Raw genomic sequence first — 21,981 nt, forward strand, 5'->3', positions numbered from 1 at the left:
TAAAACCAAAGCTGATCAGCAATTCACTGAGCAGCTTCTGGTGTCTTAAAAATGATGTACATTGATCGGGGATGGCAAACAAAAATTCCTTTCTAATCTGAGTCTCATATACCACCCTTATTACGTATATAATTATTATTACTATTAACAATAACATATATAATATATATTATATAAGTATATTATGTATGTATTTTATATTATACATAATACTATAATAATATTATTATTGTTATTGACTGTGGTAAGAATCTTCCACTTTCCACAAACTATCATTCGAGCTAATAATGTGCTGTTGTGGCTGGACTGGCTATTAGTGACCTGACGCTGGGAAAAAACCTTACAAATCCGAATGTACTTTCATTGCCTGCCTGCACCAATTGTTCCGTTCCGTAGCTAATTTTTCGGGTTGCACATGTGAGCTGCAACTACATCGGTTCTCGTGATTGCGCGACGATTGAAAGTGACTTGGCATACTCGTGTATGTGTATCCATGATATGCAAATTAACATGGTATCCAAATTACTAAGGTGTTGTGCGTGTTCGTTTTTCATCACAGNAAAAATAAAAGGTGTTTGCTTCATGTCTTGGTGTAATCATTGGTATACATCAGTGACGTTTATCCCCCCCTCCCCCCCAAAAAAAAAACTAAAAACGCTGCAATATGTACATGGCTTTCGTGGATCACTTGGCTTTTAGCCTCGCATTGCTAAGAACAAATCCAGTCATGTAAAGCTGATCGCACGTGTTTAACTCACTGACCGTCGGTCTAATCCACTCGTGGATAATTGGATACGATCTCCGGATCACTGTATGTCTCAAGAACAGTCATGCCAGTCAAGAAGACTTCCTCATGTTTCAAAGGCAGTAGGTTCAACTCTCGAATACGGAATAACCGAATTTCCGTCACTGGGTGCTGTGAACCGAGCAGTTTGAAGCCTTAACAACTCCGGTTTTGTATTGCGGTTGACAGACCACGTTGACATCTTTGTTGCTTTGGCAATACATCTATAGTCAACAGCCGAAATAGAGCGTTACAACGATTTAAGTTGAGCAAAAACAAAAACAGGTAATGGCACGCTATTCCTCACATCGACACCTGAACCCATCACTGATAGCTGAAGATTGTTGACGTTTGTAACTTTGCGTCGGTGAGCATCACAGACTTTGACACTAATCTGTCGTGCTTCAACAGATTTATGTGTATAAAACCAAAGCTGATCAGCAATTCACTGAGCAGCTTCTGGTGTCTTAAAAATGATGTACATTGATCGGGGATGGCAAACAAAAATTCCTTTCTAATCTGAGTCTCATATACCACCCTTATTACGTATATAATTATTATTACTATTAACAATAACATATATAATATATATTATATAAGTATATTATGTATGTATTTTATATTATACATGATACTATAATAATATTATTATTGTTATTGACTGTGGTAAGAATCTTCCACTTTCCACAAACTATCATTCGAGCTAATAATGTGCTGTTGTGGCTGGACTGGATATGAGTGACCTGACGCTGGGAAAAAACCTTACAAATCCGAATGTACTTTCATTGCCTGCCTGCACCAATTGTTCCGTTCCGTAGCTAATTTTTCGGGTTGCACATGTGAGCTGCAACTACATCGGTTCTCGTGATTGCGCGACGATTGAAAGTGACTTGGCATACTCGTGTATGTGTATCCATGATATGCAAATTAACATGGTATCCAAATTACTAAGGTGTTGTGCGTGTTCGTTTTTCATCACAGGTGTTATTCACATCTTCATCAGTAGGGTGGATGACGCTGAAAATTCCACCAGCGTTTGGTATTCTTATTGATTGTACAAATGTGGCTGATGGTCAGGCATACATTATCTGGTGGTATAGAAGTTGTCCATGTTCTATACTAAGACACAGACGTATTTCATTTGAAACCTACGTCATTTTCGGTGTCACCGTGGTATCATTTTACATCAACAATAAAATGTAAATTACATAATCTGAATTGAAAACGTTTTGCAAGTACACTCATCGGAACTTGCAATTAGACAAAAGATAAAAGAAATTGGCATATTCATTTGCTTTCATCTTTAAAACTGGTTTCATTTTTCACAAATCGACTGGCCACTGCCACTGACCATATTGGCTAGAATGGTAGAATTTTGAGGTGGATCGGAAAATTGTATAGCTCAGTATAAATTTTTATTTTTCTAGTGGCTTGAGGAGAACTAATTGCACCTTTTTTGCCTGTTGTCTGAATGAAAATTGTCGCAATGGTTAGGAAGTGCCTCCGCTTTGTAGATTAGATCGACATCAACTGTAGTACGAAACTTAGAGTAAAATGTCCAAAATTGTCAATACTGTCAACAAACTATAAGTAGATCAGAGAAAAGAATAATTTGCACTCAAGGGCCAGTTAACAAGTGGCGAAGCGACTCAAACTTTTTGATTGAAGGGGGGGTGGCGTTGTAGCCTATCTACGTGCGAGTTAATCAGCTGATCAGCCACCGGTGACTGGAAGGCCTTACCTTCAATTACTAGTGGCAAGGTCAATGTTTCAAACCCCTTGGCGATTTCTAAGATACATATCGCCAGTGACTTCCAATGAGGATCAAACGGCCTACAGTGAAAACTGGCCTTCCTATGTAGACTGGCATTACTTACAAAATGGAATCTCGATCGAAATTTCCCGAATTCCCCATACTACGAGGAAATTCATTGCTTTTATTCCATGATCAAAATTCAAGAGCCATTTGTCTAGTAGGTCAGTTTACTGGAAAAATCTTCGATGACTTTCTGAAAAGAGTACTCCTCAGAAAGGGTCCTCATCGGACGGTCGTTAGAGGTTCCACAACAGGAGGAAAACTGTATAAGATAACCGCAATTTACAGGGAGCTTCTGTTTTAATTTCTCCACATGAATGGTTATCGTAAACAGCAATGCAAAAGTATTACAAATAGACCAATTTCTGATGTAACAGAAAGTTGTTTTATCAACTGAACACTTCTCCCCAGGAAGGTTGTCAGCTCTGTAGTGCAGTAGACAATTCGCGTGTAGTCTGTCCATTCCAACATAATTTACTTTGTCGGCAGAAATATCCCCTACCAATCTCTAAAACTGGGGACCTCCTAACAAAGTCATCTACATATGTTCAACAAGGCTTGAGGTTTCATTACCCTAATCGTGAATTTTTCCTGGACGCTGATGATTATTTCTTTCTTACCTCCCATTTATTATTCAGTTGCTGTGTTTCAATTTTCTCAAACGGTCACTTGACACTGGCTGTGTTCCGAAAGCGAATAAACATTTGTTTGAACCATGTCTATTGGTTTCATGATTCCAAGCATCGCATAGTAAGATTTGCGTGAAACTTTTCAAGACAAGTTTAGACTGCTAAATACAGCCCTTTTTTATGAGCTCTGAAGATGGAAAGTCTGGCTCCGGTTTAGAAAACTCCCCACCGATTTGATTTTAAGTGACATTGTCATACAACTGAAGAATTTTTTCCTTTAAAAATACTTATGGGGTTCACCCTACCCATCTGAAGGATTCTGCGTCTGCCTGTCTAGTGAAGTCAGTGTGGATCCATTTGGTTTCCAAAGATGAAGCATTCACGAGGTAAATTTGATGAGGCTTCTGGTTATTCCGGAGACACATTTAACAGCAATACGACTATTTTTTTATCAAGAAGCGAAATGGTTCCACCCAATGACCTTTGAGGGCGGAAACGCTCCTCAGATCACTGATTTCTTCGAATAAGGCTTCTTTTCTTTTCATAACAACTTTTTCCAGATTTAATCCAAGACAAATGTTTCGGACAATAACTCCTTGTGAGATTGGCTGGAGAACTCTAGGCTCCGTTATGTATTTTTCCGTAAATATTGAAACATCTCCTCAGACAAAAAGTTTAACGCAGGCAGATTTTATTTACTTGCTGTTTTGAGAATCAATTTGAATCATTCATTTTTTTACGTTTTATCGCCTTTTTCAGCTTTCCAGTTGTTTGCATACAAAACTGGGTGACTAGACTACACTGATATCATCGAATTTTGCAAGGTGTGAAACCTATCATCAGTTTCGTTAGTCTGAAGCTAAGTTCTTGTACCACTCTTCTGTTACCAAGGGTTTGGTTCTGGCAGTCGGGTTATTGACTTTTTCATATAACCTCAGCGCCCATTCAACATGATATGTAATGCAATGTACTGAGAGTGAACGTGTTTTATAGCGCTCAGTTGTTGACAAAAGCCTGCAGGTACAAGTACTTTAAAAGAGGAAATTCACGGTAGTGCCCATTACCGGCACAATGCACACTGAGTTTTCAGTTGTTTATGTGATTGCATCAATTCAACAATACAGCAAGTGAACTTGGTCCGGGAGAAATTAGGTTCAAACCAATTTTATAAAATTATTTGTGTTTAAGAGAAGTTTTTGCCCATAAAGCATTTTTTTCCTGAAACTTAAGGCCCACGTTGAGTCACGTGGCTTTCATATTTATTGTTGCCAGCCTACTTTGTAATTTAAAAAGATCAAAATGTTATACTTAGTTCAATAAAGTACAGTTAGGTAGAGAGCTCAGTGGTTTCGTATAGGTATCAGGGTGGTGGCCGAATAGCAGTCACTAATCTTTCAGTATGTTTAACCACAGCCCTCTAAAGAGTGGCAAAGACTGTTTTTCACCTCGTCCAGTCCGACTAAACACCGTCCGTTTCTAAAACTCCCGTGACTGCTTCAAATACCCTGATTTTTTCTCCTGGGTATGGTTCTGGAAAATTCTAAGGTAGGGGGCATTTGTTATCGCACGACTAGACTCACTTTCGTGTCCCTCTCACCTGCATTCCAAACCAACTTATTACTTACACAGAATTTTCCTTCGATCAAAAAATCCGTAGTCAGTTTCGAGACGAACAGATTAGATACATGCGTTTCGGACAAACCCAGATAAACAAAGGACATGCTTATGCGCGTGGAATGCACGATCGAGCTTGTGAACACAGTTCATTGTTAAGAGGACAGCTACTCACTACAGCTTGCGTTTGTGTTTGAAGCTGTTTTCGCCTAAGCGATTAAGTGAATAAAACCTACATATCTTGTGCACTCTCCTCATATATATTTCATCTGTGCCCTTCAACATCTTTAGTCGCATTTGTTTCGCTACTAGCAAAGTCTTCTAAAACCTCATAGGTGTCAACCACGACCGCTAAAATGATAGCGAGCAATTTACCTTGCGCGTAATGAACACTGTGACCGGTCTTTCCCTAACCCAACCCTGAAAGACTCCTTGTGTAATCCCACGACCAGACAGGCAGAGAGCATCAACGCATTACGGACTCCATTCTTCCCTTCAATTTCACAGAGAACTTAGATTCTCACCACAGTGGACTTTACGAAAGGCGAATTCCTGCGAATACAACTAACTTGATATAATCCTTAAGTTTTTCCTTTCATTTTGGATGGACAATTTTGTAGCCAGTATTCCTGAACACAGTTGTGGTTGCTAGTGGGTGGAAAACTGTAGGTGTTAGAACAGAAATTTGATGGAACCACCAAAAAGCGACAAAAAATGTCTGGCATAGCGTGTGTCATATATTGAGAGAGAAATTCTCGTGCACACCTACATACACATTTTGCTACAGTTCTGTATCCTTTTCATTTTTCCTCTTGAGCGGTAATCCAGGGTCCTAATTATATGATGACGACAGTAGATATCGGTTTTTTTCAGACCATTGTTTATGCTTGCATGAACTCGTAAACAAACAGTGTACTTTCGTTTACGCCATGGCGACCGTGGATATGTGGTTCACGCCATCATTGTCCTTGGCCTAGAGTTTGATGCCGCCACCAACTTTCATTGCGTGCTAGATAAACGAGGGTAACCTGGAACGTTGCTTTCAGTTGGAATTGTTTTTCTTTGTATCCTATCGCTGCTTTCACATGCCGGAGAAGGGTCAGGGATATAAGGCTACGCGCAGAAACGGTCTTATTAATCGAACGGTAGAAAATCGGAAAAACCGCATTGTTGGGAGGACTCAGTTTTTTGCCTGTGTTATCAAATGTCATTCAAAACACTCGCCCACATCCCTGTGTCTGGATATTGGGAATTTGGGAAAAGTCAGGTGAAGTATATTTTGAGCTATCAGTGACTGTACACTGTAGAAAGTGTTTGGAGAAAGTTTGGATAAAAAGCAACCGATAGAAGTGATTGAAACGAGTGCCGTAAATGAATGAGCGCTAAAATCGGAGGCAAAAACAATACATAAATTAGACCTGGTATAAGGTTTGTGTTTGCACCTCATTGTTAGAGGGAAGACTGTGTGAATGATTGACACAAAGTAAACGCCAGAAAAATTGCGCGTGCTGTTGTACTCAGAAGTACTCATAAGTACTCATAAGTATTATCTGTACGACGACCAATCTCAGCCGAGATTTAAGGTTTTATCCTCGGGTTAATCGGGGCAAAATTTTAAAGGCGAATGTTCCACCTTTTTCAAGTCAACTTTACTGAATGCCTCAGTCGACCTTCCTATAGATATTTTCATAAAAAATATTTATCTGAGAACCATCTGAGAATCAGTTTGATATTAGAAGTAACTCAGCAGACAAAATTGAAGGTGATCAAGAAGCGTCATCCGCTTACCGGTCTTAAAGGTTTTGGTTACGACACCATCTTTCTGACGGGATGTTCCGCTAATAAAAATGAATTAAATCCTGGGTATGCAGAGTGGTAATGTTTTTTACGTCCGAGACAGGCATACCAATATTTCTGTCACTGCACTCAGTCAAGTGGTAAATGGAAGCGCCTGTGAACAATGAAACGACACCAAGAAGGGACATGAGTTGGTTGTTCAGTTTAAGTTCAATAAAACTAGGGTCTGACTAAGTCTTGATGCCGGTATTCATCACCGAGTAGGTTCCGTAATCAAACACGCCCTTTGACCACTGAATATTGAGTAACGTAGAACAAATCAAGAATAGGTCTCCGTGGTTGGTTGAGTGCACACACTTAGCAAACCATATAACTGGGGTATTGCAGTTCTGAGGAAATAAGGAAACTGAACAAGTTTCAGCAAAATCTTATTACATCCCCGGTTACAAAATGCAGCTTTTCGAAAAATACGCTGATTTGTAACTTGTTTGTCAGCAATAGAAGGTTTATTAATCAGTTTGCTAATTTATTTGTGTGACTATGACCTAGTTGGTTCAGCTTTATTGTATCAGCTAGTGCCAACTCTCTTGATGATAGTTGGTAAATTACAGTAGACTCTATACTGCTATGACCAAGGTTTCTGTCTTTGTCGTTTCACTATTAGAATCTGGGCCAATTCACAACAGATTGATTCAAGCAATCCAGGCACTAACAGAATGTAACTACATGTAGTTACATGCATTATTCTTTGAATAGCTTGGCTTCACTCCAATCTCTGGAAATGCCCCGTTTCGTTGGGCAGAGAGCGGTCGTTTTCACATTTGTCGTTCAACCGCACTACTCCGTAATAACAAGTAGTGACAAATTAGCGGCAAACTCATCCACCCACCTGGCGGAAAATTTGATTTTTGAGGCCAAACACCCAGTTGGACATGTACTTTCAAGTCTCTGTCTGACATTGTCTCAGATTTAAAGGCAATCTTTTTCACTTCTAGGCTGATAACCGTAAATCGTTTTCTTGCCAACTTACTGTAGCTAGACTGAATCTAAAGCCTGAAACACCGTTACGCAAAATCCTATTCAATGATCATTCAGCTGGAGTATGTCCATCACAGTGTGACCTTGAGATAAAGAATTAGAATTCAGTGGTAAAAACGAGCTGTCAATAATTTCTCCCAAGAATGTTAACTAAACTATTTTGATATCAGTCAGGTGTTCAGCCAACAAACAAATAACCACCTGATCCACAAGGGTCCACAATGATCCACAATGAACACACCCGGGCTATTAATAAGCCGGACATACTTCATCATATAAACTAGGTATAGCTTACGCGTTTATTCCTGGGGCGCGAATTCCAATTACAGTGAGTCCATCTCGTTAATATCCGTATCCTTGAAAATATAAATCCATGACTCTATGTATTGGGAGACTGATACTTTGATGAGCACACCGCGGTATTTTGTACGTGCGCAATATTCACTTTCCACTTCACTAAAATGGTAATCAAGTTACTTTATTATGCTGTTTCTTTCATGAATTTTGAAGCCTTTTTTCACTTTTCTGAATCGCTATAGTCCCTTTGCGACAAAATGGCAAGTCATGGATATTTTCAGAAGGGACAATATAACTTCCAGGAACAAACGCTTTCGTCTCGAGGGCTTCTCCCCTACTTTTACATGCACGCTCAGGTGGATGGAACGAAGGGATATCGTCTTAGAACTACAATACTCCCTGAATATTCATTGTTCCGGAGGCGATTTTACTTGGCTTGAAAATTTCCTCGTTTTACACCGTTGCTTGGTTTTTGGTCGCCAGTGTCAACAGGATTTCATGATGGCGATCTGAGTTCCGGTATTTCTTGTGTAATTATAAGAGACTGGCCTTTCTGGTTATTGGCTGCTACACCAGAAAGTCCGGAACAGCTGCGTTTAGCGCTTAATTTGTCCTGAGAGAGGCCGTGTGATAGGAAAATTCGGAAAACATCACTCGGGAAGATTAGTGTCAATAAGGTATCCTTGAGCTAGATCAGTTTTAATTGGCATGCAAAGAAAAATTCAACCAGTGGATTGAGACAAGTCCACTTATTTAGCCTCATAAACCATTGGAGACGTTCAGCCGCTGTTTTACTACTAGCTGGTGACTCAACGACTCAACGACTCAACCTCTTCTGGTTATTGCAGAATGTAACCTGTTGTGTTCCTCACTACCTTCTCAGATCCACAGATTCTCTGTTGTTTGCAACTCTGATACTGGAGCAATAAATATGCCAAAATAATGCCAAACATCTTTTGGTTTAGTCATATCGGTGTTGTTTCGTCCCAGTGACCCTTGTGCTAAATATGGCCCTGAAGGCCCTCATCAATCAGTGGGCTCAAAAGCACCCGACTTTTCCGTTTGGTTCTAGATTGAAATTTTGCTTCCACTTGCTAGTAATATCCGTTTGTCAAAAAAATTAACACAAAGAAAAGACTTCTGAGAAGGAATTCACTGCTCTGCAGACGAAAACACCGGTTTCATCAACGACGATCTGTTGCGATCCCTTTGGAAAGGGGAGTAAGACAGAGGAAAAATTATCCTTCGAACACATCTGCACCAACCTGAATGGTCACTGAATGGAACTGAATGGTCCACTTCTAGTTGATTCAGAGGAAACACATCCAGATGGTTTTGTGTCGCACATTCTAAACTGATGCTATCAGAGCCCGTTTTTTTATTCTAACCACACAGTAGTCTTCCACTGATTTAAGCAATTTATTTTCACTTTCAGGTTTTCTGAGCATATCGGTCATTGTGGAACGTCAGGAAGGCTTGAAAATGAAGGAACTGCTTGAGCGTTTAAAGCCAAAGGACAATTCAAGGATAATACTTAGGCGATTTGGAACAAACGTTTGCATTTGTATGAATCAAGGTGGCCAAGTCATAACCGAGGTAAGGTCAGCCACAATGTTCTGATCAGTCTCTTCCGTCTGGTTTTGAATACCTCAAATCCTTTGCTGTAGAGTGTACGTCTTCTTGACACAGACCATTGGAATAACTGCAGATTGCATGGATTACCTTGACATAGCGCTACCCAACTGCATGTGCTTTCCGTCCAACTAACATAGAAACCCAGAGAGCTTCGTGAGTGATGTTAAAAAATAACCACCTCAGAATGGCAGACCATTTACAAAATAAAGCCAATAAAGTCAAAGAAATACGCATTGTCACGAGTGAGTGCTTTCTAGTAGTTGGATATCCACTAGGACTCCCTCAGATTGCGGCTAAAGAGCAGTCCCATAAGTGAAGATTCCACCGCTTCTGCCGTTAACTTTTTAAGGAAATTACTTTGACAATGTCTTACGTCTGGTGTTACTAGTGAATAAAATTCTGCTTATAATACTGTTAGCAGTTAGTTTTTTGCATACGGGACGTAGGATAAATGCTACAACCATTTTCAAACCTAGGTATGAAATCCAGTTGCTGTTCTTGACAGGAGGATGAAAATTTCTTACTTCTGGAGCTAAATGCTATGTATTCGCATGACCCAGATTGGTGTCATAGACTAATTCGTGTTTGAAAACATCGTATCATTTTCCTAACCATCAGTAAGCCCACTGCTTTCTTCGTAAAAAGCATCGTTTTCAGCAAAAAATCATCGTCTCTTCGTCTCCGTCATATTCATCCCAGGTAGAAACGAAACCATCGGTATAGACATTTCAGTGTTACACAACCAAACATAATCTCTCAAAAAATCTACGGTATAATTAACAGAAGTAGACTGGAAATGAATGGCGTGGTGTGTTACCCAAAGCATCCTAAGGTGCCTATATCTCTATATGTTACTCCGTAGCGAACCCCATCCACATTGCTTGGCAGATATGTTGTGTCCTCAAAAGGATCTCATCCTACGAGACGGGTCACAGCAAAAAACAGGCATAACTCTGAATGGGGCAGTCCACAAATTGCTCACTTTTTGATGTGTGACAAACTACAGTGGTTTACTCGTCTGCACGTGAGCACTATAGCTATGGTATAGAAAATGCAGGTAAAGATTGCCCATTGGACCGAGACAAAACTACCAACAGGCTCAAAAGACTAATTACGCATTCGTTAGCTAATACGGCTAAAAATGAAACCTAACCTCTGTTCGCTTAGTCCCAAGCCCATTTTGAATGTTAGGCCGATGTTTTTATCTGGAAATTCCACCGACAAATTGACGCTCTTGTTTTCGCTTTGACATTAACAGCGGCTCATCGACGATACCGTTTCCGACAACTGTGAATGGCGAATGCGAAGCTCACGGTACGGTCTCGGTTTTCAACGTGTTTTCGAGGATGAAGATATACCGGATGATGGATCTGATACTCGGATGCCTGCCAATAATCTAATCGCAACGTTAAGTGCGGACCCAACAGCTTCTATAGCTTCCGGCTGGTCGTACAGACTGTGGCAACCAGAGGCAACGTGGGAAGTGCGCGTGGAAAAATACATTAAGCTTCAGCGTGATATGGTCAGCAACGTCACCGAAGTCAGAAATAATATGAGTAATTCCATGACCTACCCCTACAGTTTCCCTTTACTGAGCGACACAAAACCAGAAAAAGAAATGGATGAACGGACATCCATGAGAGTGGGTGAGCGCGAAGTCTATTCACTAGAAATTTTGCCCCAAGATATCGACTCGTTATACCGCGAAAGTCAACAAATGTATTGCAAAAAAATTGAACTGAAGCTACGGGATATTGTGAAACATGAAATCTCTGCGAGTATATTTGTCCTCAATGAGCTTTACGTATCTCTGTCCAAGCTACAAGCAAGACTGAAAACAAACCCCTCCCCATTTAAGAGCAAACCGATGGCAAGGCTTTTAGACGAGTGGCTGCTGCTCACTTATTATCGCTGGCAACATAAAGTACAGCGCCAGGTGATTGCGCAGCCGAAAGTAGCATATCCGTGTTCCCTCAGTTTTCAGAACCCTTATTTAAAGGTTAGCAATAAGGGTGATTTGGCAAAAGCAACGATCTTGGAAAAACAGGAATTCGCCAGTGTCTACCGTGGAATGCTCTTCAACTTATATCATTTGGCGTCCTGGACTGTAGCCCAAAGAAGGAACTGGATTGCCCGTCCACGGTTGACAACGTTATTCAGCTATTTAAATCTCTCGATTCCTTCTGTGGCGCAACTACGTCAGGCTTCGTTTATATTGAATCGTTATGTTTCTCAAGGCAAGATGTACTACTTTAGTGACGACACTACGAAACGAAAATTAGCACAAATGCTGCGGAGCAAAACACAATTGGAGAGGGTTGTTGAACGCTCTGTACTTCTGAAGTATGAGGAACTCCGGTTCTGGCCCCTGATTCAGCAGCGTACAGGTAAGAAATATGAGTCTTCCTTGATCAGAACGGACGACCTACGTGCGGAAATACTCCAGCTTCCAAACGAGTTATACTGTGCAAAAGAATTTCTGCAAGAATGGCAAGAGCAACGGGAACGTGAATCGCCCAGCTCATGTGTGCATAGTCATCCCTCACGACATCAACTTTCATGGCATACAAATCACCCCCGGAGTAATGCCATTCATCTTTACAAAACCCATCCTGAAACCTAGTTACATGTGGAAAAACCAAAGAATACCACTAAACTACCTGTCAGATGTATATTTTTCTATGGTTCGGCGTGATTAGAAAACATACCTAGTTAAATGAGATTTGTATGCCGTTCAACCGTAACAATTTGATCTTACTTACTCTATGCGTTCTGTCCTACTCCACTCTCTCGCGAATATTTTCCGTTCGTCACTAAACCAAGACAGAGAGGGTGGAGACCACATTTCACAACAGCAACAAGGCATTTTTCTACTTTTTTCTTTAAATCTTGTCGAAGATTTCCTTGATCACTGTCGACTGTGGTGAACCAAAACAATGAATTTCTTTTGCGCTCTTATACGAAACGATGATGTTTCAACCGCATGCGAAAGTATTTGATATAGACGGCATAACTAATGAATTGGCAAACAGAATCCAAAATGCAAGTGGACCTTACAATCCATTCTGGTTATCATTTCGGAAAAACAAACTGATTTGCGAACTGTCGAAAAACCCGGCAGCTGCAGTTTGTCATCCCTTTGGTGACCAAGTCCTCCGTTCCATCCCGACGCATGTAAATATCATTTCTCCACGTTCGAAAGTTAATGTCGCGTCTTGAATTATTGCTGCTCTCAGCTCGTGTAATATTCAGTCGCCTTTTGACGAGAAACCGGTAAGCTATTTATGCACATATATATTTTCCTATTCACTGAAATTCACTGATATTTTGTATTCATATGTATGTTCGCAGACATACAAAATTGTATTTCGGATCACGTCTGGCTTTTCCATGCTCAGCGGTATTAGAACTAATAATAGGATGACTGTTGTAAATTTACTTATCAGAATGACAGAAACATTGCATCCATATTCGAGAGTAAGACTCCGAATTCCCGCAACGACGTTTTTTATTGAAATTGTAGATTGTCCACTGACAGGAAACTTTAACTCTGGGCTAGGAAAAAACGATCCGTTTGTTTAAAAACGAAACTTGGAAAATGAGGGAAAATGCCTTGGAAAATGACGCAATACCACGGTGATACAGAACAAATGAAGATCCACCCCACATATTCATAAAAGTGTCTCGAGGAAATGCGTCGACTTGAAAACCTCATAACCCAAATGTTTGCTGAAAGTTATAAGCGAGATTAAACATCATGCAGTCTTTGCGGTATTACCGTCTCACACTCTTCATTAGAAACAGCATGTATATCTTGTTGTGGCACCCTCATTTTCTTCCACTGGGTTATACCATAACACGCGAATACCTAAAACAAGTGTTGTGTTTACTGGAGAAACCCATTGGGCTGCCATTTTTCAGTAACACGTTCCAGTTCAAATTTGGTGTGCGCTGGGGAATAGCCATGTCGTGTGTAGTTTTCCCTTTCTCTCCTAAGATAATTAACATTCAAGTGAAACTATCCATCTATATTGGATATACTTAGAACGTGCAGATGGGTACCTGTGTTATTACATGCCAAAACTTACAGCTTGTATTGGTAAGAATGTGAAATGATAGATATATCGTGGGAAGTTTAAGTAATGATACCATCAAGTGCTATACCAAGCTAATTGGCTAACAGAATGAACTGAAACCTGGCTATCGATCGCCTAGTCGAACTACGCCATCGATCGGAATTTAAGTTCCAGACTGTCATAGTATCTCAGACGGACTGAAACATCAGACAGTCCAACGAAGTCGGTGTGATTTGCTCCCACATGACATCTGATTCCGAAGTTATGCTTAAAAATGACGGAACTCGAATGGAAAAGAAGGTAGTTGGTGAGTATCCCGTTACATTTAAGTTATAAGTACCGTAGCAACCCGCATAACCGGGGTAGTTAAGTGGTTCAACGTAAAAAGTGGATATGGGTTTATCAATCGTACTGACACGAAAGAGGATATATTTGTGCATCAAGTAGGTTTTCTGACACAATGGTGCGTCACTAACCGATAGAGTGCAATCCTCAAAAACAATCCTCACAAGTGGCAACGATCTGTTGGTGATGGTGAAGAGGTTGAATTCGATGTAGTACAAGGTGACAAAGGACTTGAGGCTACGAATGTCACCGGGCCACACGGTGTACCTGTCCAAGGGAGTAAGTACGCAGCCGATAAGCGTCGCTATCGTTCTCGCTCCTTCGGCCGATGGAGACCTTGCCAATTAATATGTGGAAGACCAAATCTTAGTTTAGCACGAAACCAGGCACCAATATTCACAAGGTCATCTTCAAGTGATTCCCGGGTCGCCTCACGATATGATGAAATGGCGGTGGAAACTGACAGATATTCACTGAATGGTCCTCGAATGTCAAGAAATCAGTTCTTTCCACATCAACCTCCAATGATGCCACTGCTACCCCATCAAAATATGTTCTTTCCTAGACGCCCACTTAACATGCGACAGGTACATATCTATCAGTTTCGGAATAATGTCAATCTCCCTAGGTGATGAATTATCGTGGAGCCTATTTCGGTCCTCCAATAATTTTCGGCTACCGCCGCGGAGCAAATCTACTTCGACGCCGATTTGCTACCGCATACGAGCAGTCGGGTAACTGCCCCAGTATGAATGTGCTTCGGCCAGGTGCTTTCTCTGGACAACCAAACGGTGGAAGTTCCCGTTACCCAGTGTTGGCTTACGCTACTGATCGCCGCGATCCACCAGTTTTAGCAGTCCCTTATGAACCAGTATCCGGATTTCGCTCAATGAAAAGCTTCCGTGGAAGAGTGGCAACGAACGTCGGTCGTGGAAGAGGTGCATATTCCTATGGGTTTAGTAGTCTGCCGAAAGGAAAGGACCACAAGCCATCGACAGTACAGGGCACATCAGAACCTTCCGTCAATGCTGACACGGAGCAGTCCACAGCGCAGAATGCTGTGAAAGTACCAATAACTGACGAGAAAGTTGAACAGGAGAATAATGAAACTGCACAAAACAAACCCAATGAGGAAGGAAACGTAAGTTCGGTTTTTGTCAGTCATGACATTGAACATTGTAGGAACAATTAATTCTCGCGAAACAAGAAATGAAGATGACGGATAAGCCGATATCAGGGGTATGTATCCATTAGTGTAAAGTTGCAGTCAATTCACATCTAGCCCAAAGTCGAAGCCAGTGGAGACACGGCAGAGGATACCGTAACTACTTCTGAACCTGTGACAAAGGTTGGCTTATTACAGTTTGATTGAGTAAAATTACATAGAAAATCGAAAGTACGATCGAAATAACCGATGAGAAGAAACTGGTGGATACCACCTTGAGTTCTGAGGTAGTGTAAACCGTGCTCCGCTCGTTAATGAACCTCAACTTAGGACTCCTCAAAAGAGATTCAAACGAATGCTTGAAAGAAAGTGTAAATTTCACACTCTATCCGATCTGGTTGCTGATTTCCATCGTTCAATCATCTGACAGTTTGTTCTGTTGCACGATACCTTCAGATGTACATGTTGGTTAAACAACCGTTTCCCGAGACAACCTCTACCCCGTTTGCGAACGGACTATGTCGTGTCGAGGGTGAACAAGCGCTCGCTTCGCGTTGTCAACGGTTCAACAAATTTTGGCTGTGATATTAATCTACTAACTGTTAAAGAGAATTCTACATTCTCTGTTTAAATTCGTCTTTTCCCTCGTCACTCGATTGAAGCCAAAATTGATCCTCACGGGGCAATCAATCAAGATCACATTAGGGGAAATAAAATCCTGTTTGAAGTTAATCCATACAGCACACTAGCTTTAACAGGAGGTATGTGAAAAAACACTTATGACACACTGGGCCGTAAAATGGAAAACAGCAAGTTCCACCATACGGTTTATTTATTTATTTCAAATGAGAGATCAGCTGTGAAGTAATGCATTTTTTAGCAGCATTCGCCCGGTGCAATTCAATGTTAATAAAGCCCGCACCAAGTAGAGGCTGTGCGATAGCCTTTGTGGTATGCTCCGGCTTATAATCTGTTGTGACGATAATTGCTGTGGTGTACGGTGCCACATGTAGAAGTGATAGGTAATCGAAAGAATTAACCAGCAATATTCTGGAGCGCCATAGATGTACTTACGACAACCAGCCCGAAGGAAAACAGGATAAACAAGGCATTGGTAAGGCTTATCAAAGGACATGCTTTCCAGGGGTTTGTTGCGATATCAGGAGTGCGGTTATGGTGTCACATAAATTGTGACTGGTACACCACACTACGTAGGGACTTTTATTCATTTACCTGCTTCTGTGACTTCCATGTACAATCAAGCCAAGTCCAATAATAAACAAAGCGTCCTAAGTTGAGAAATTAAAACCCATCGAAGGACCACAGCCGAATGCGCATCCTAAGAAGTCTGCGAATCACAACACGTTCCTCGGGGTTACCTTCGAATTCTAGGTGGAATTTTGATACTAATATCTGCCGCATTCTGTTTCGTATTCAGTGGGGAACTGATGTGAATACTGGTGACTGTAGCACCGTGTTCTTACGACTTCAACGAAGTTAATTGCGGCGGACACTCAGAATTCCGAAGCTATACGTCCTAAAGAACACACCAACGACCATTCACATATCGCAAACACCATCGCCATCGATAGCAACACTGACGTAGATCATCACTTCTATACAAAGCCCCATAATGAAAAGGAGATATATGTAAAGAAACCGAACTGTTCGAGAGATTCTAGAATGATAGTTCCCACCGAAGTAACAGAATGGTGATCATCGAAAGATTAGCCCACAAAGTCTGGAAGCATACCGTGTCTCAACCTTCCACGCCATATTCACATTAGTTCTGGAAATTCATATTCCGACGTACCAGTTCGTCCAAATTCTGATACGTTGCAAATGGTCAACTTTCTCGGGTAGTTCGAGTAAGTCCAGCTAGAAATTGATCGTATGTTCAATACACGACCATGACACTCCGTAATCGTAACCTGGATGTTACGCCTAGGTTTGTTGACGAGTCTAAAAATATACGGTTTGGCTTGCGAAATAACTACGGTGAGCGGAAGGCTATCTGGGCCGATCGGTTTTATTGAATTCTGCCATTCCACTTCCACAGAATACAAATTTTGTTTCTACGTATGTTAGTTTTTCGCAGGTCAGTTTTTAATGATCGATTTCGATTCGCAGTGCGCCGAACCCCCCAAATATCATGTTGTATGTTGGTAAAGTGCGAAATGCTACCAAGGCAAGTCTAGACCAAGTGTGAAAGCCAACACATTACAGGTTATGCGACGCTGGTAAATGATTTCGCAAAGTTCTCGTTTAGTTATTCTGACGTTTGTCCCTCAAATCCCACCATATAAACATATCATTCTTTTCGGTTACTACGTGATAGTGAAGAGGCTGTTTCAGCTACCAGTCAAATACTGGGAGGATGAAGCAGTGATATCATTAGCTACACAGCCCAGACAAATACGGTAGCGCAGTGAAATAGCATCCAACTGCGCATCACAGGGAGACAGAACGAGTAAACTGCCAAATGTCCCGATGTGGGAGTCGACTGTGAGCGGTTGAACTTCAGGATTTATTGCCGGTGCATTGGCGTGGATGACGATCGCTCTCTAGGTGTTAACATACCACAGAAATGGAGTAGTGCAAGATGTTCCGCATTGTGGTGTCTGATATTACACTCTCCCAATCCCGAGTCTGACTGACGCAAGATGAACCAGCCGGAGCATGACTTTCTACAGTGCACATAAGAAACCGTGGTTCGCTGTCCAGCATATCACGTGCCCGGTGATGCATAGCGCTGATTGATGGAGGTTAGCACAGAAACCAAATTTCTGACAGCTATAGTCATCGACAGTAGTATAAGTTGGTTTATGATAAACCAAACAGCTTGTTGTATTATCGGGTCGTCTGACTACTGATATCCAAATAGGGGGCAGGGTTATTGTCGTTAGATTCGTGAGGTAAGCTGCGGTCTAGGTGGAGCGAACCGTCGACGGAAAAGGTTTTTATACAACTTCAGCTGTTCCAGGGCCACAACAAGCGTGCCACTTTAGTCACTTTTTCACAACTGAAGTTCACCAGTATATTGCATTGTCTCTGATTCCATGTTGTTATGAGCATATCAGGTAGTAGTGGACCCCAGGAGCCACCCGGTTTCAAAGCATCAATCTGTTCATAACCTGAGTCCTCGGCGCAGAGGAATCAATTTTCAGTATACTAGCCTTATGCATTTCGGTACTCCGCCGAAGTTGACCGCTTGATCATGACTGAAATGAGGTATATGCACTCCGACGACTCAATTATGATACGTCAATGCAGCTTCGCACGGCACTCATAAGTGTTAGGCCATAAGACCTTTCATAATTCGACCAGCTATCTAATACAACCGAATTCGTTTGGCTTCTTCGATCATATTGGATAAGCAGTGGCGTATTAACGATGAAACCGTTCACACCCCCCATACCACCAAAGCACGACTCATTTTCTGCAACTGTCTAGCACGGGCGGTCAACCCAAATAGCAACAGGAAAGTCAACATTTATTACGATGTCAAAAGTAAAGTAAAAGATACGGCGAAGTTTGAAAATTAGAGAGCCGATGCAATGGTTTTACTCTAAGTGGATTTCCTTGTCCTAGAGTACATGGATCACATGGTATATACCAGATATGCCAATTTTGTTGAACTAACAAAATCCTACCAAGCTTATAGAAAATCCATCTCCGACTTCGGGTAGATCATAGCTGACAAAACATCACTTCATCCCCTTCTTGTCTTGTTCGGATATACGTACTAATGTTCTGAACAGAGGGACGATTTTGCACATACGACGAGATCAGCAACGTTGACATCATTGCCTGAACATATATCATCACGCAATAGAATGAGAATACATAGCAAGGTCGAGCAGACACAAAGCCTCGAACGCGATTTAGCTTCCATATAGATGAAGCGGACCAATAGTTGCCAAATTCGTCAGAGGAATGATCACTATGACTTCACCGTAACTTGAAGAGCCCGTTCGGTGTCTTTGGGAAGCTTACAGCAAACCGCACGAGAAATCTGAACTGCAACACGATTCATTAGGTCATTATCTGACAGTTCGCTAACTTCCAATATCTCTTTGTGCAGTGGAATCGCAGGGGGAAGTCTCAACCTGCATGTTGTCATGCTTGTCCGACCTGGAGGTTGAAGGTAAAAATAAGTCCTAGACTAGAACCGAGTTGATTCACCTCCTTTTTTGCACCCTTCTCAACAAAGTATTCTTCAAAATCATTAACTGTTGCGTAGGGATGTTATACCGGTGTTAAAAAGCCATACTCTTGTCATAATCATTCCGACTGGAAGCTCCCATCAGTACAGAGTGGGCAGTGCCATATCCTAGTAAGCAGAGAAGTTAGAAAGTTTCTAACAAACGACCGTATTTTATATCATGACTTCGCTGTGAAAAGACAACAAAAAACGCCGAAACAAAGAAATCCCAAACAGGAGTGGGCAAAAAACCATGAACGGATCTAAACCACAAAACTTCAGCGCGTTATTATTGCAAAATGTTGAATTGTAAACCTGCATATCTCTTTCGTTCACATTCACTGGTTCAGTTCGGAGGCGGAGTTTTTCTTCAGCAATCTGCCTGCAAATGTCCCTACAAAAATCCATCCGGTTGGTCAAGTTTTTTTTCTACGGACCCCATTGTGTTCACTAGTTTGAGTATCATGCGACCAATGTGTATGTCTCTACTACCGATGAACGGGGCTGAACACAAGATGAGGTACAGCGATGCGACAAAGAATGAAGACCAGGAATTATATTTACACTGTACAAATGCACTTTCTACCAATCTATATAGAGTCAAGCAGTTTCACAACATTCACTAGCTTGGGAAAAGCAGCACGCGATTCGATGGAAGCTGCAAGTCTCAGAAGCCGTGGTTCGCTTAATTCCGGACCGATCAGTTGAAGACTCAGGGGTAGGCCAGTGGACGGAGACAGGCAGATGGGTAACGAAAGCGCAGGCATACCAGCAAGATTTGCGCCGACTGTGCAGACATCGTCCAATGTTGTTCGTGTTCTGTTATCTAGCTGGGTGAAATCTGACAGGTAAGTGGGTGGTCCAAGACTAACTGGTGTGAGGAGAAAATCCACCTCCTGGAAAGCCTGAGAATGAAAAAATACAAAATATACCACAAATCATTGGAGTGGTCTGCAATGGAGTTTGGAGCATCCGATGTTCCAGTAGATCAATACACAACATAGAAACAGTAAACTAACAGTCTGGTTAAGCTATACTGGAATCCTTTAGATACCCTAACAGACCGCCGCCCTGTAGGATTGACAACAGCTTCCCAGACCCATTGTGCGATCCTGAGCCACTACCCAGGAAGGCGAACATCCACTTCAACGAGGTGATCTATTTTGAACAGGGAAGTGGTTGTATACTCCAAAGTCCAAGAATTTGTTGGCAGATGCTGGGCGAATGGCACAATCAGTGGTCCTGTCACTGAACTCAAAGTTATCGAAATATACAGGCTGTGTAGCTGTGCTACCCGTCCTGAGCGTAGCATCCTGCGGGAGACACGAAGATTGAGAAACTGTTAGGTTGTCCGGGACCAGATGTGATTGAGAGGTGAACTCGCACGATAATCCTTAGGACAAGGAGCCTGTAGTTTAAGTTTTTCGCTACACAGAGCTAATTATAGTTCACAATAGCTAGAAGAAGCAACTAGTTTGGTTTGAGTTGCCGCTAAGTCGTTTGCCAGAAGAATTTACAACGGCCCTAAATTTGATTAAGCAAGGACTAGGAGTTGGAAGGTGGGCACCACTATTGCTGTTGGTGTATTCATATAGATTATTATTACAATGATGATGATGATGATGATGATGATGATGATGATCGGGGTGGTGGTGATGATGGTGATAAATCCAGTCTCAGCACTGAGGCTCCCGTATAGAAATTCTCGTCAATGAGTGAATAAGATTCTAACAGACGATTCTGCACACGCTTCTATTCTGAACACAGCGTTCCAGACAACCAATGTGCCCGAGTTATGCCAGCCGAAAGGGCGACGAAAAAGCCGGAATTTCTATAGTTTCTTAGACATCGCAAGATCATCACCAACATCGACAGCATGACGTCAATGTTTAACACAGATGCTTAGCTGCCGTACAACCACGATTCAATTGAAAGCCTTACTGTGAATAAAAGAATAAAGGTGGACAGGGAAGGGACTTAATTCTAACTTACTGCAACCATTCCTAGGTACCTACACCTCCAGACATTCACTTAGGCAATCTGGATAGAAAATGAATACAAGAACGCCACTGACATCGATTGATAGCCATGTCTTGCAGCGCCTTCAACTAGGAGCAGTGGGGATCATGGTGTCCCCATCCCGGAACGGGAGTAGAACCGACAGCGCCCAAACATTTCATGATTTCTTTCATACCCTTCTGCCATGTCAAAGGTTAGAGCCACCTCTCTATTTCCGCCACTCTGAGTTGCGCATGGAAAACAGTACTCTCTTCGGAAAACGACGGTTAGGCATACGCAACACATGTCCCAACCAACGCAGCTTCTGGTGCTGGACACATTCTTCAATGGAAGTATACGTTGCACAACCGGAAACGCGCTTTCTAACCACCTCGTTACGGATACGCCGACACCAACCCACACGAGCTATGGTTCTGAGGGAACGATTGTCGAACACCTGGAGACGTTTCAGTTCCGCTGCCTGAACAGGTCAAGTCTCACAGTCATTCATACAACACAACAGCCTTCACTTGATACACACGTCACTTCAGATTACGGGATAAACCACTCTGACACCATAGGT

At 41.8% G+C, this 21,981-nt stretch overlaps 4 protein-coding genes across 4 annotated transcripts in view; 3 read left to right on the forward strand and 1 right to left on the reverse strand.

Moving 5' to 3' along the window:
* Positions 1-9,410: 9,410 nt before the first annotated feature.
* On the forward strand, positions 9,411-12,231 carry T265_13979 (hypothetical protein; the record flags this gene model as incomplete). The annotated part of the gene is made up of 2 exons (XM_009171478.1): positions 9,411-9,571; positions 10,869-12,231. Coding segments are annotated over 2 exons (1,476 nt in total), but the record flags the coding sequence as incomplete, so codon positions are not given.
* A 1,698-nt stretch (positions 12,232-13,929) lies between these two features.
* T265_06248 (hypothetical protein) lies at positions 13,930-15,781 on the forward strand (the record flags this gene model as incomplete). Its single annotated transcript, XM_009171458.1, has 8 exons — positions 13,930-13,993; positions 14,032-14,129; positions 14,169-14,618; positions 14,660-15,172; positions 15,214-15,270; positions 15,314-15,379; positions 15,418-15,483; positions 15,653-15,781. 8 exons carry the CDS (start codon positions 13,930-13,932, stop codon positions 15,779-15,781), a joined length of 1,443 nt encoding a protein of 480 aa, XP_009169722.1.
* Positions 15,782-19,990: 4,209 nt separating this feature from the next.
* Positions 19,991-21,401, reverse strand: T265_06249 (hypothetical protein; the record flags this gene model as incomplete). The annotated part of the gene is made up of 2 exons (XM_009171459.1): positions 19,991-20,305; positions 21,393-21,401. The coding sequence occupies 2 exons, from the start codon at positions 21,399-21,401 to the stop codon at positions 19,991-19,993; spliced, it is 324 nt and encodes a 107-aa protein (XP_009169723.1).
* Positions 21,402-21,702: 301 nt separating this feature from the next.
* The window catches only part of T265_06250 (hypothetical protein), a gene marked incomplete at both ends in the record, with an annotated part of 3,302 nt that continues 3,023 nt past the window's right edge, over positions 21,703-21,981 (forward strand). Inside the window, one exon of the mRNA XM_009171460.1 lies at positions 21,703-21,979. Coding sequence (XP_009169724.1) covers positions 21,703-21,979 — 277 coding nt within the window. The remainder of the gene's footprint in view (positions 21,980-21,981) is intronic.

The sequence above is a fragment of the Opisthorchis viverrini genome (assembly GCF_000715545.1).
Source record: "Opisthorchis viverrini unplaced genomic scaffold opera_v5_129, whole genome shotgun sequence".
In the NCBI taxonomy this organism is placed as follows: Eukaryota; Metazoa; Platyhelminthes; class Trematoda; order Opisthorchiida; family Opisthorchiidae; genus Opisthorchis; species Opisthorchis viverrini.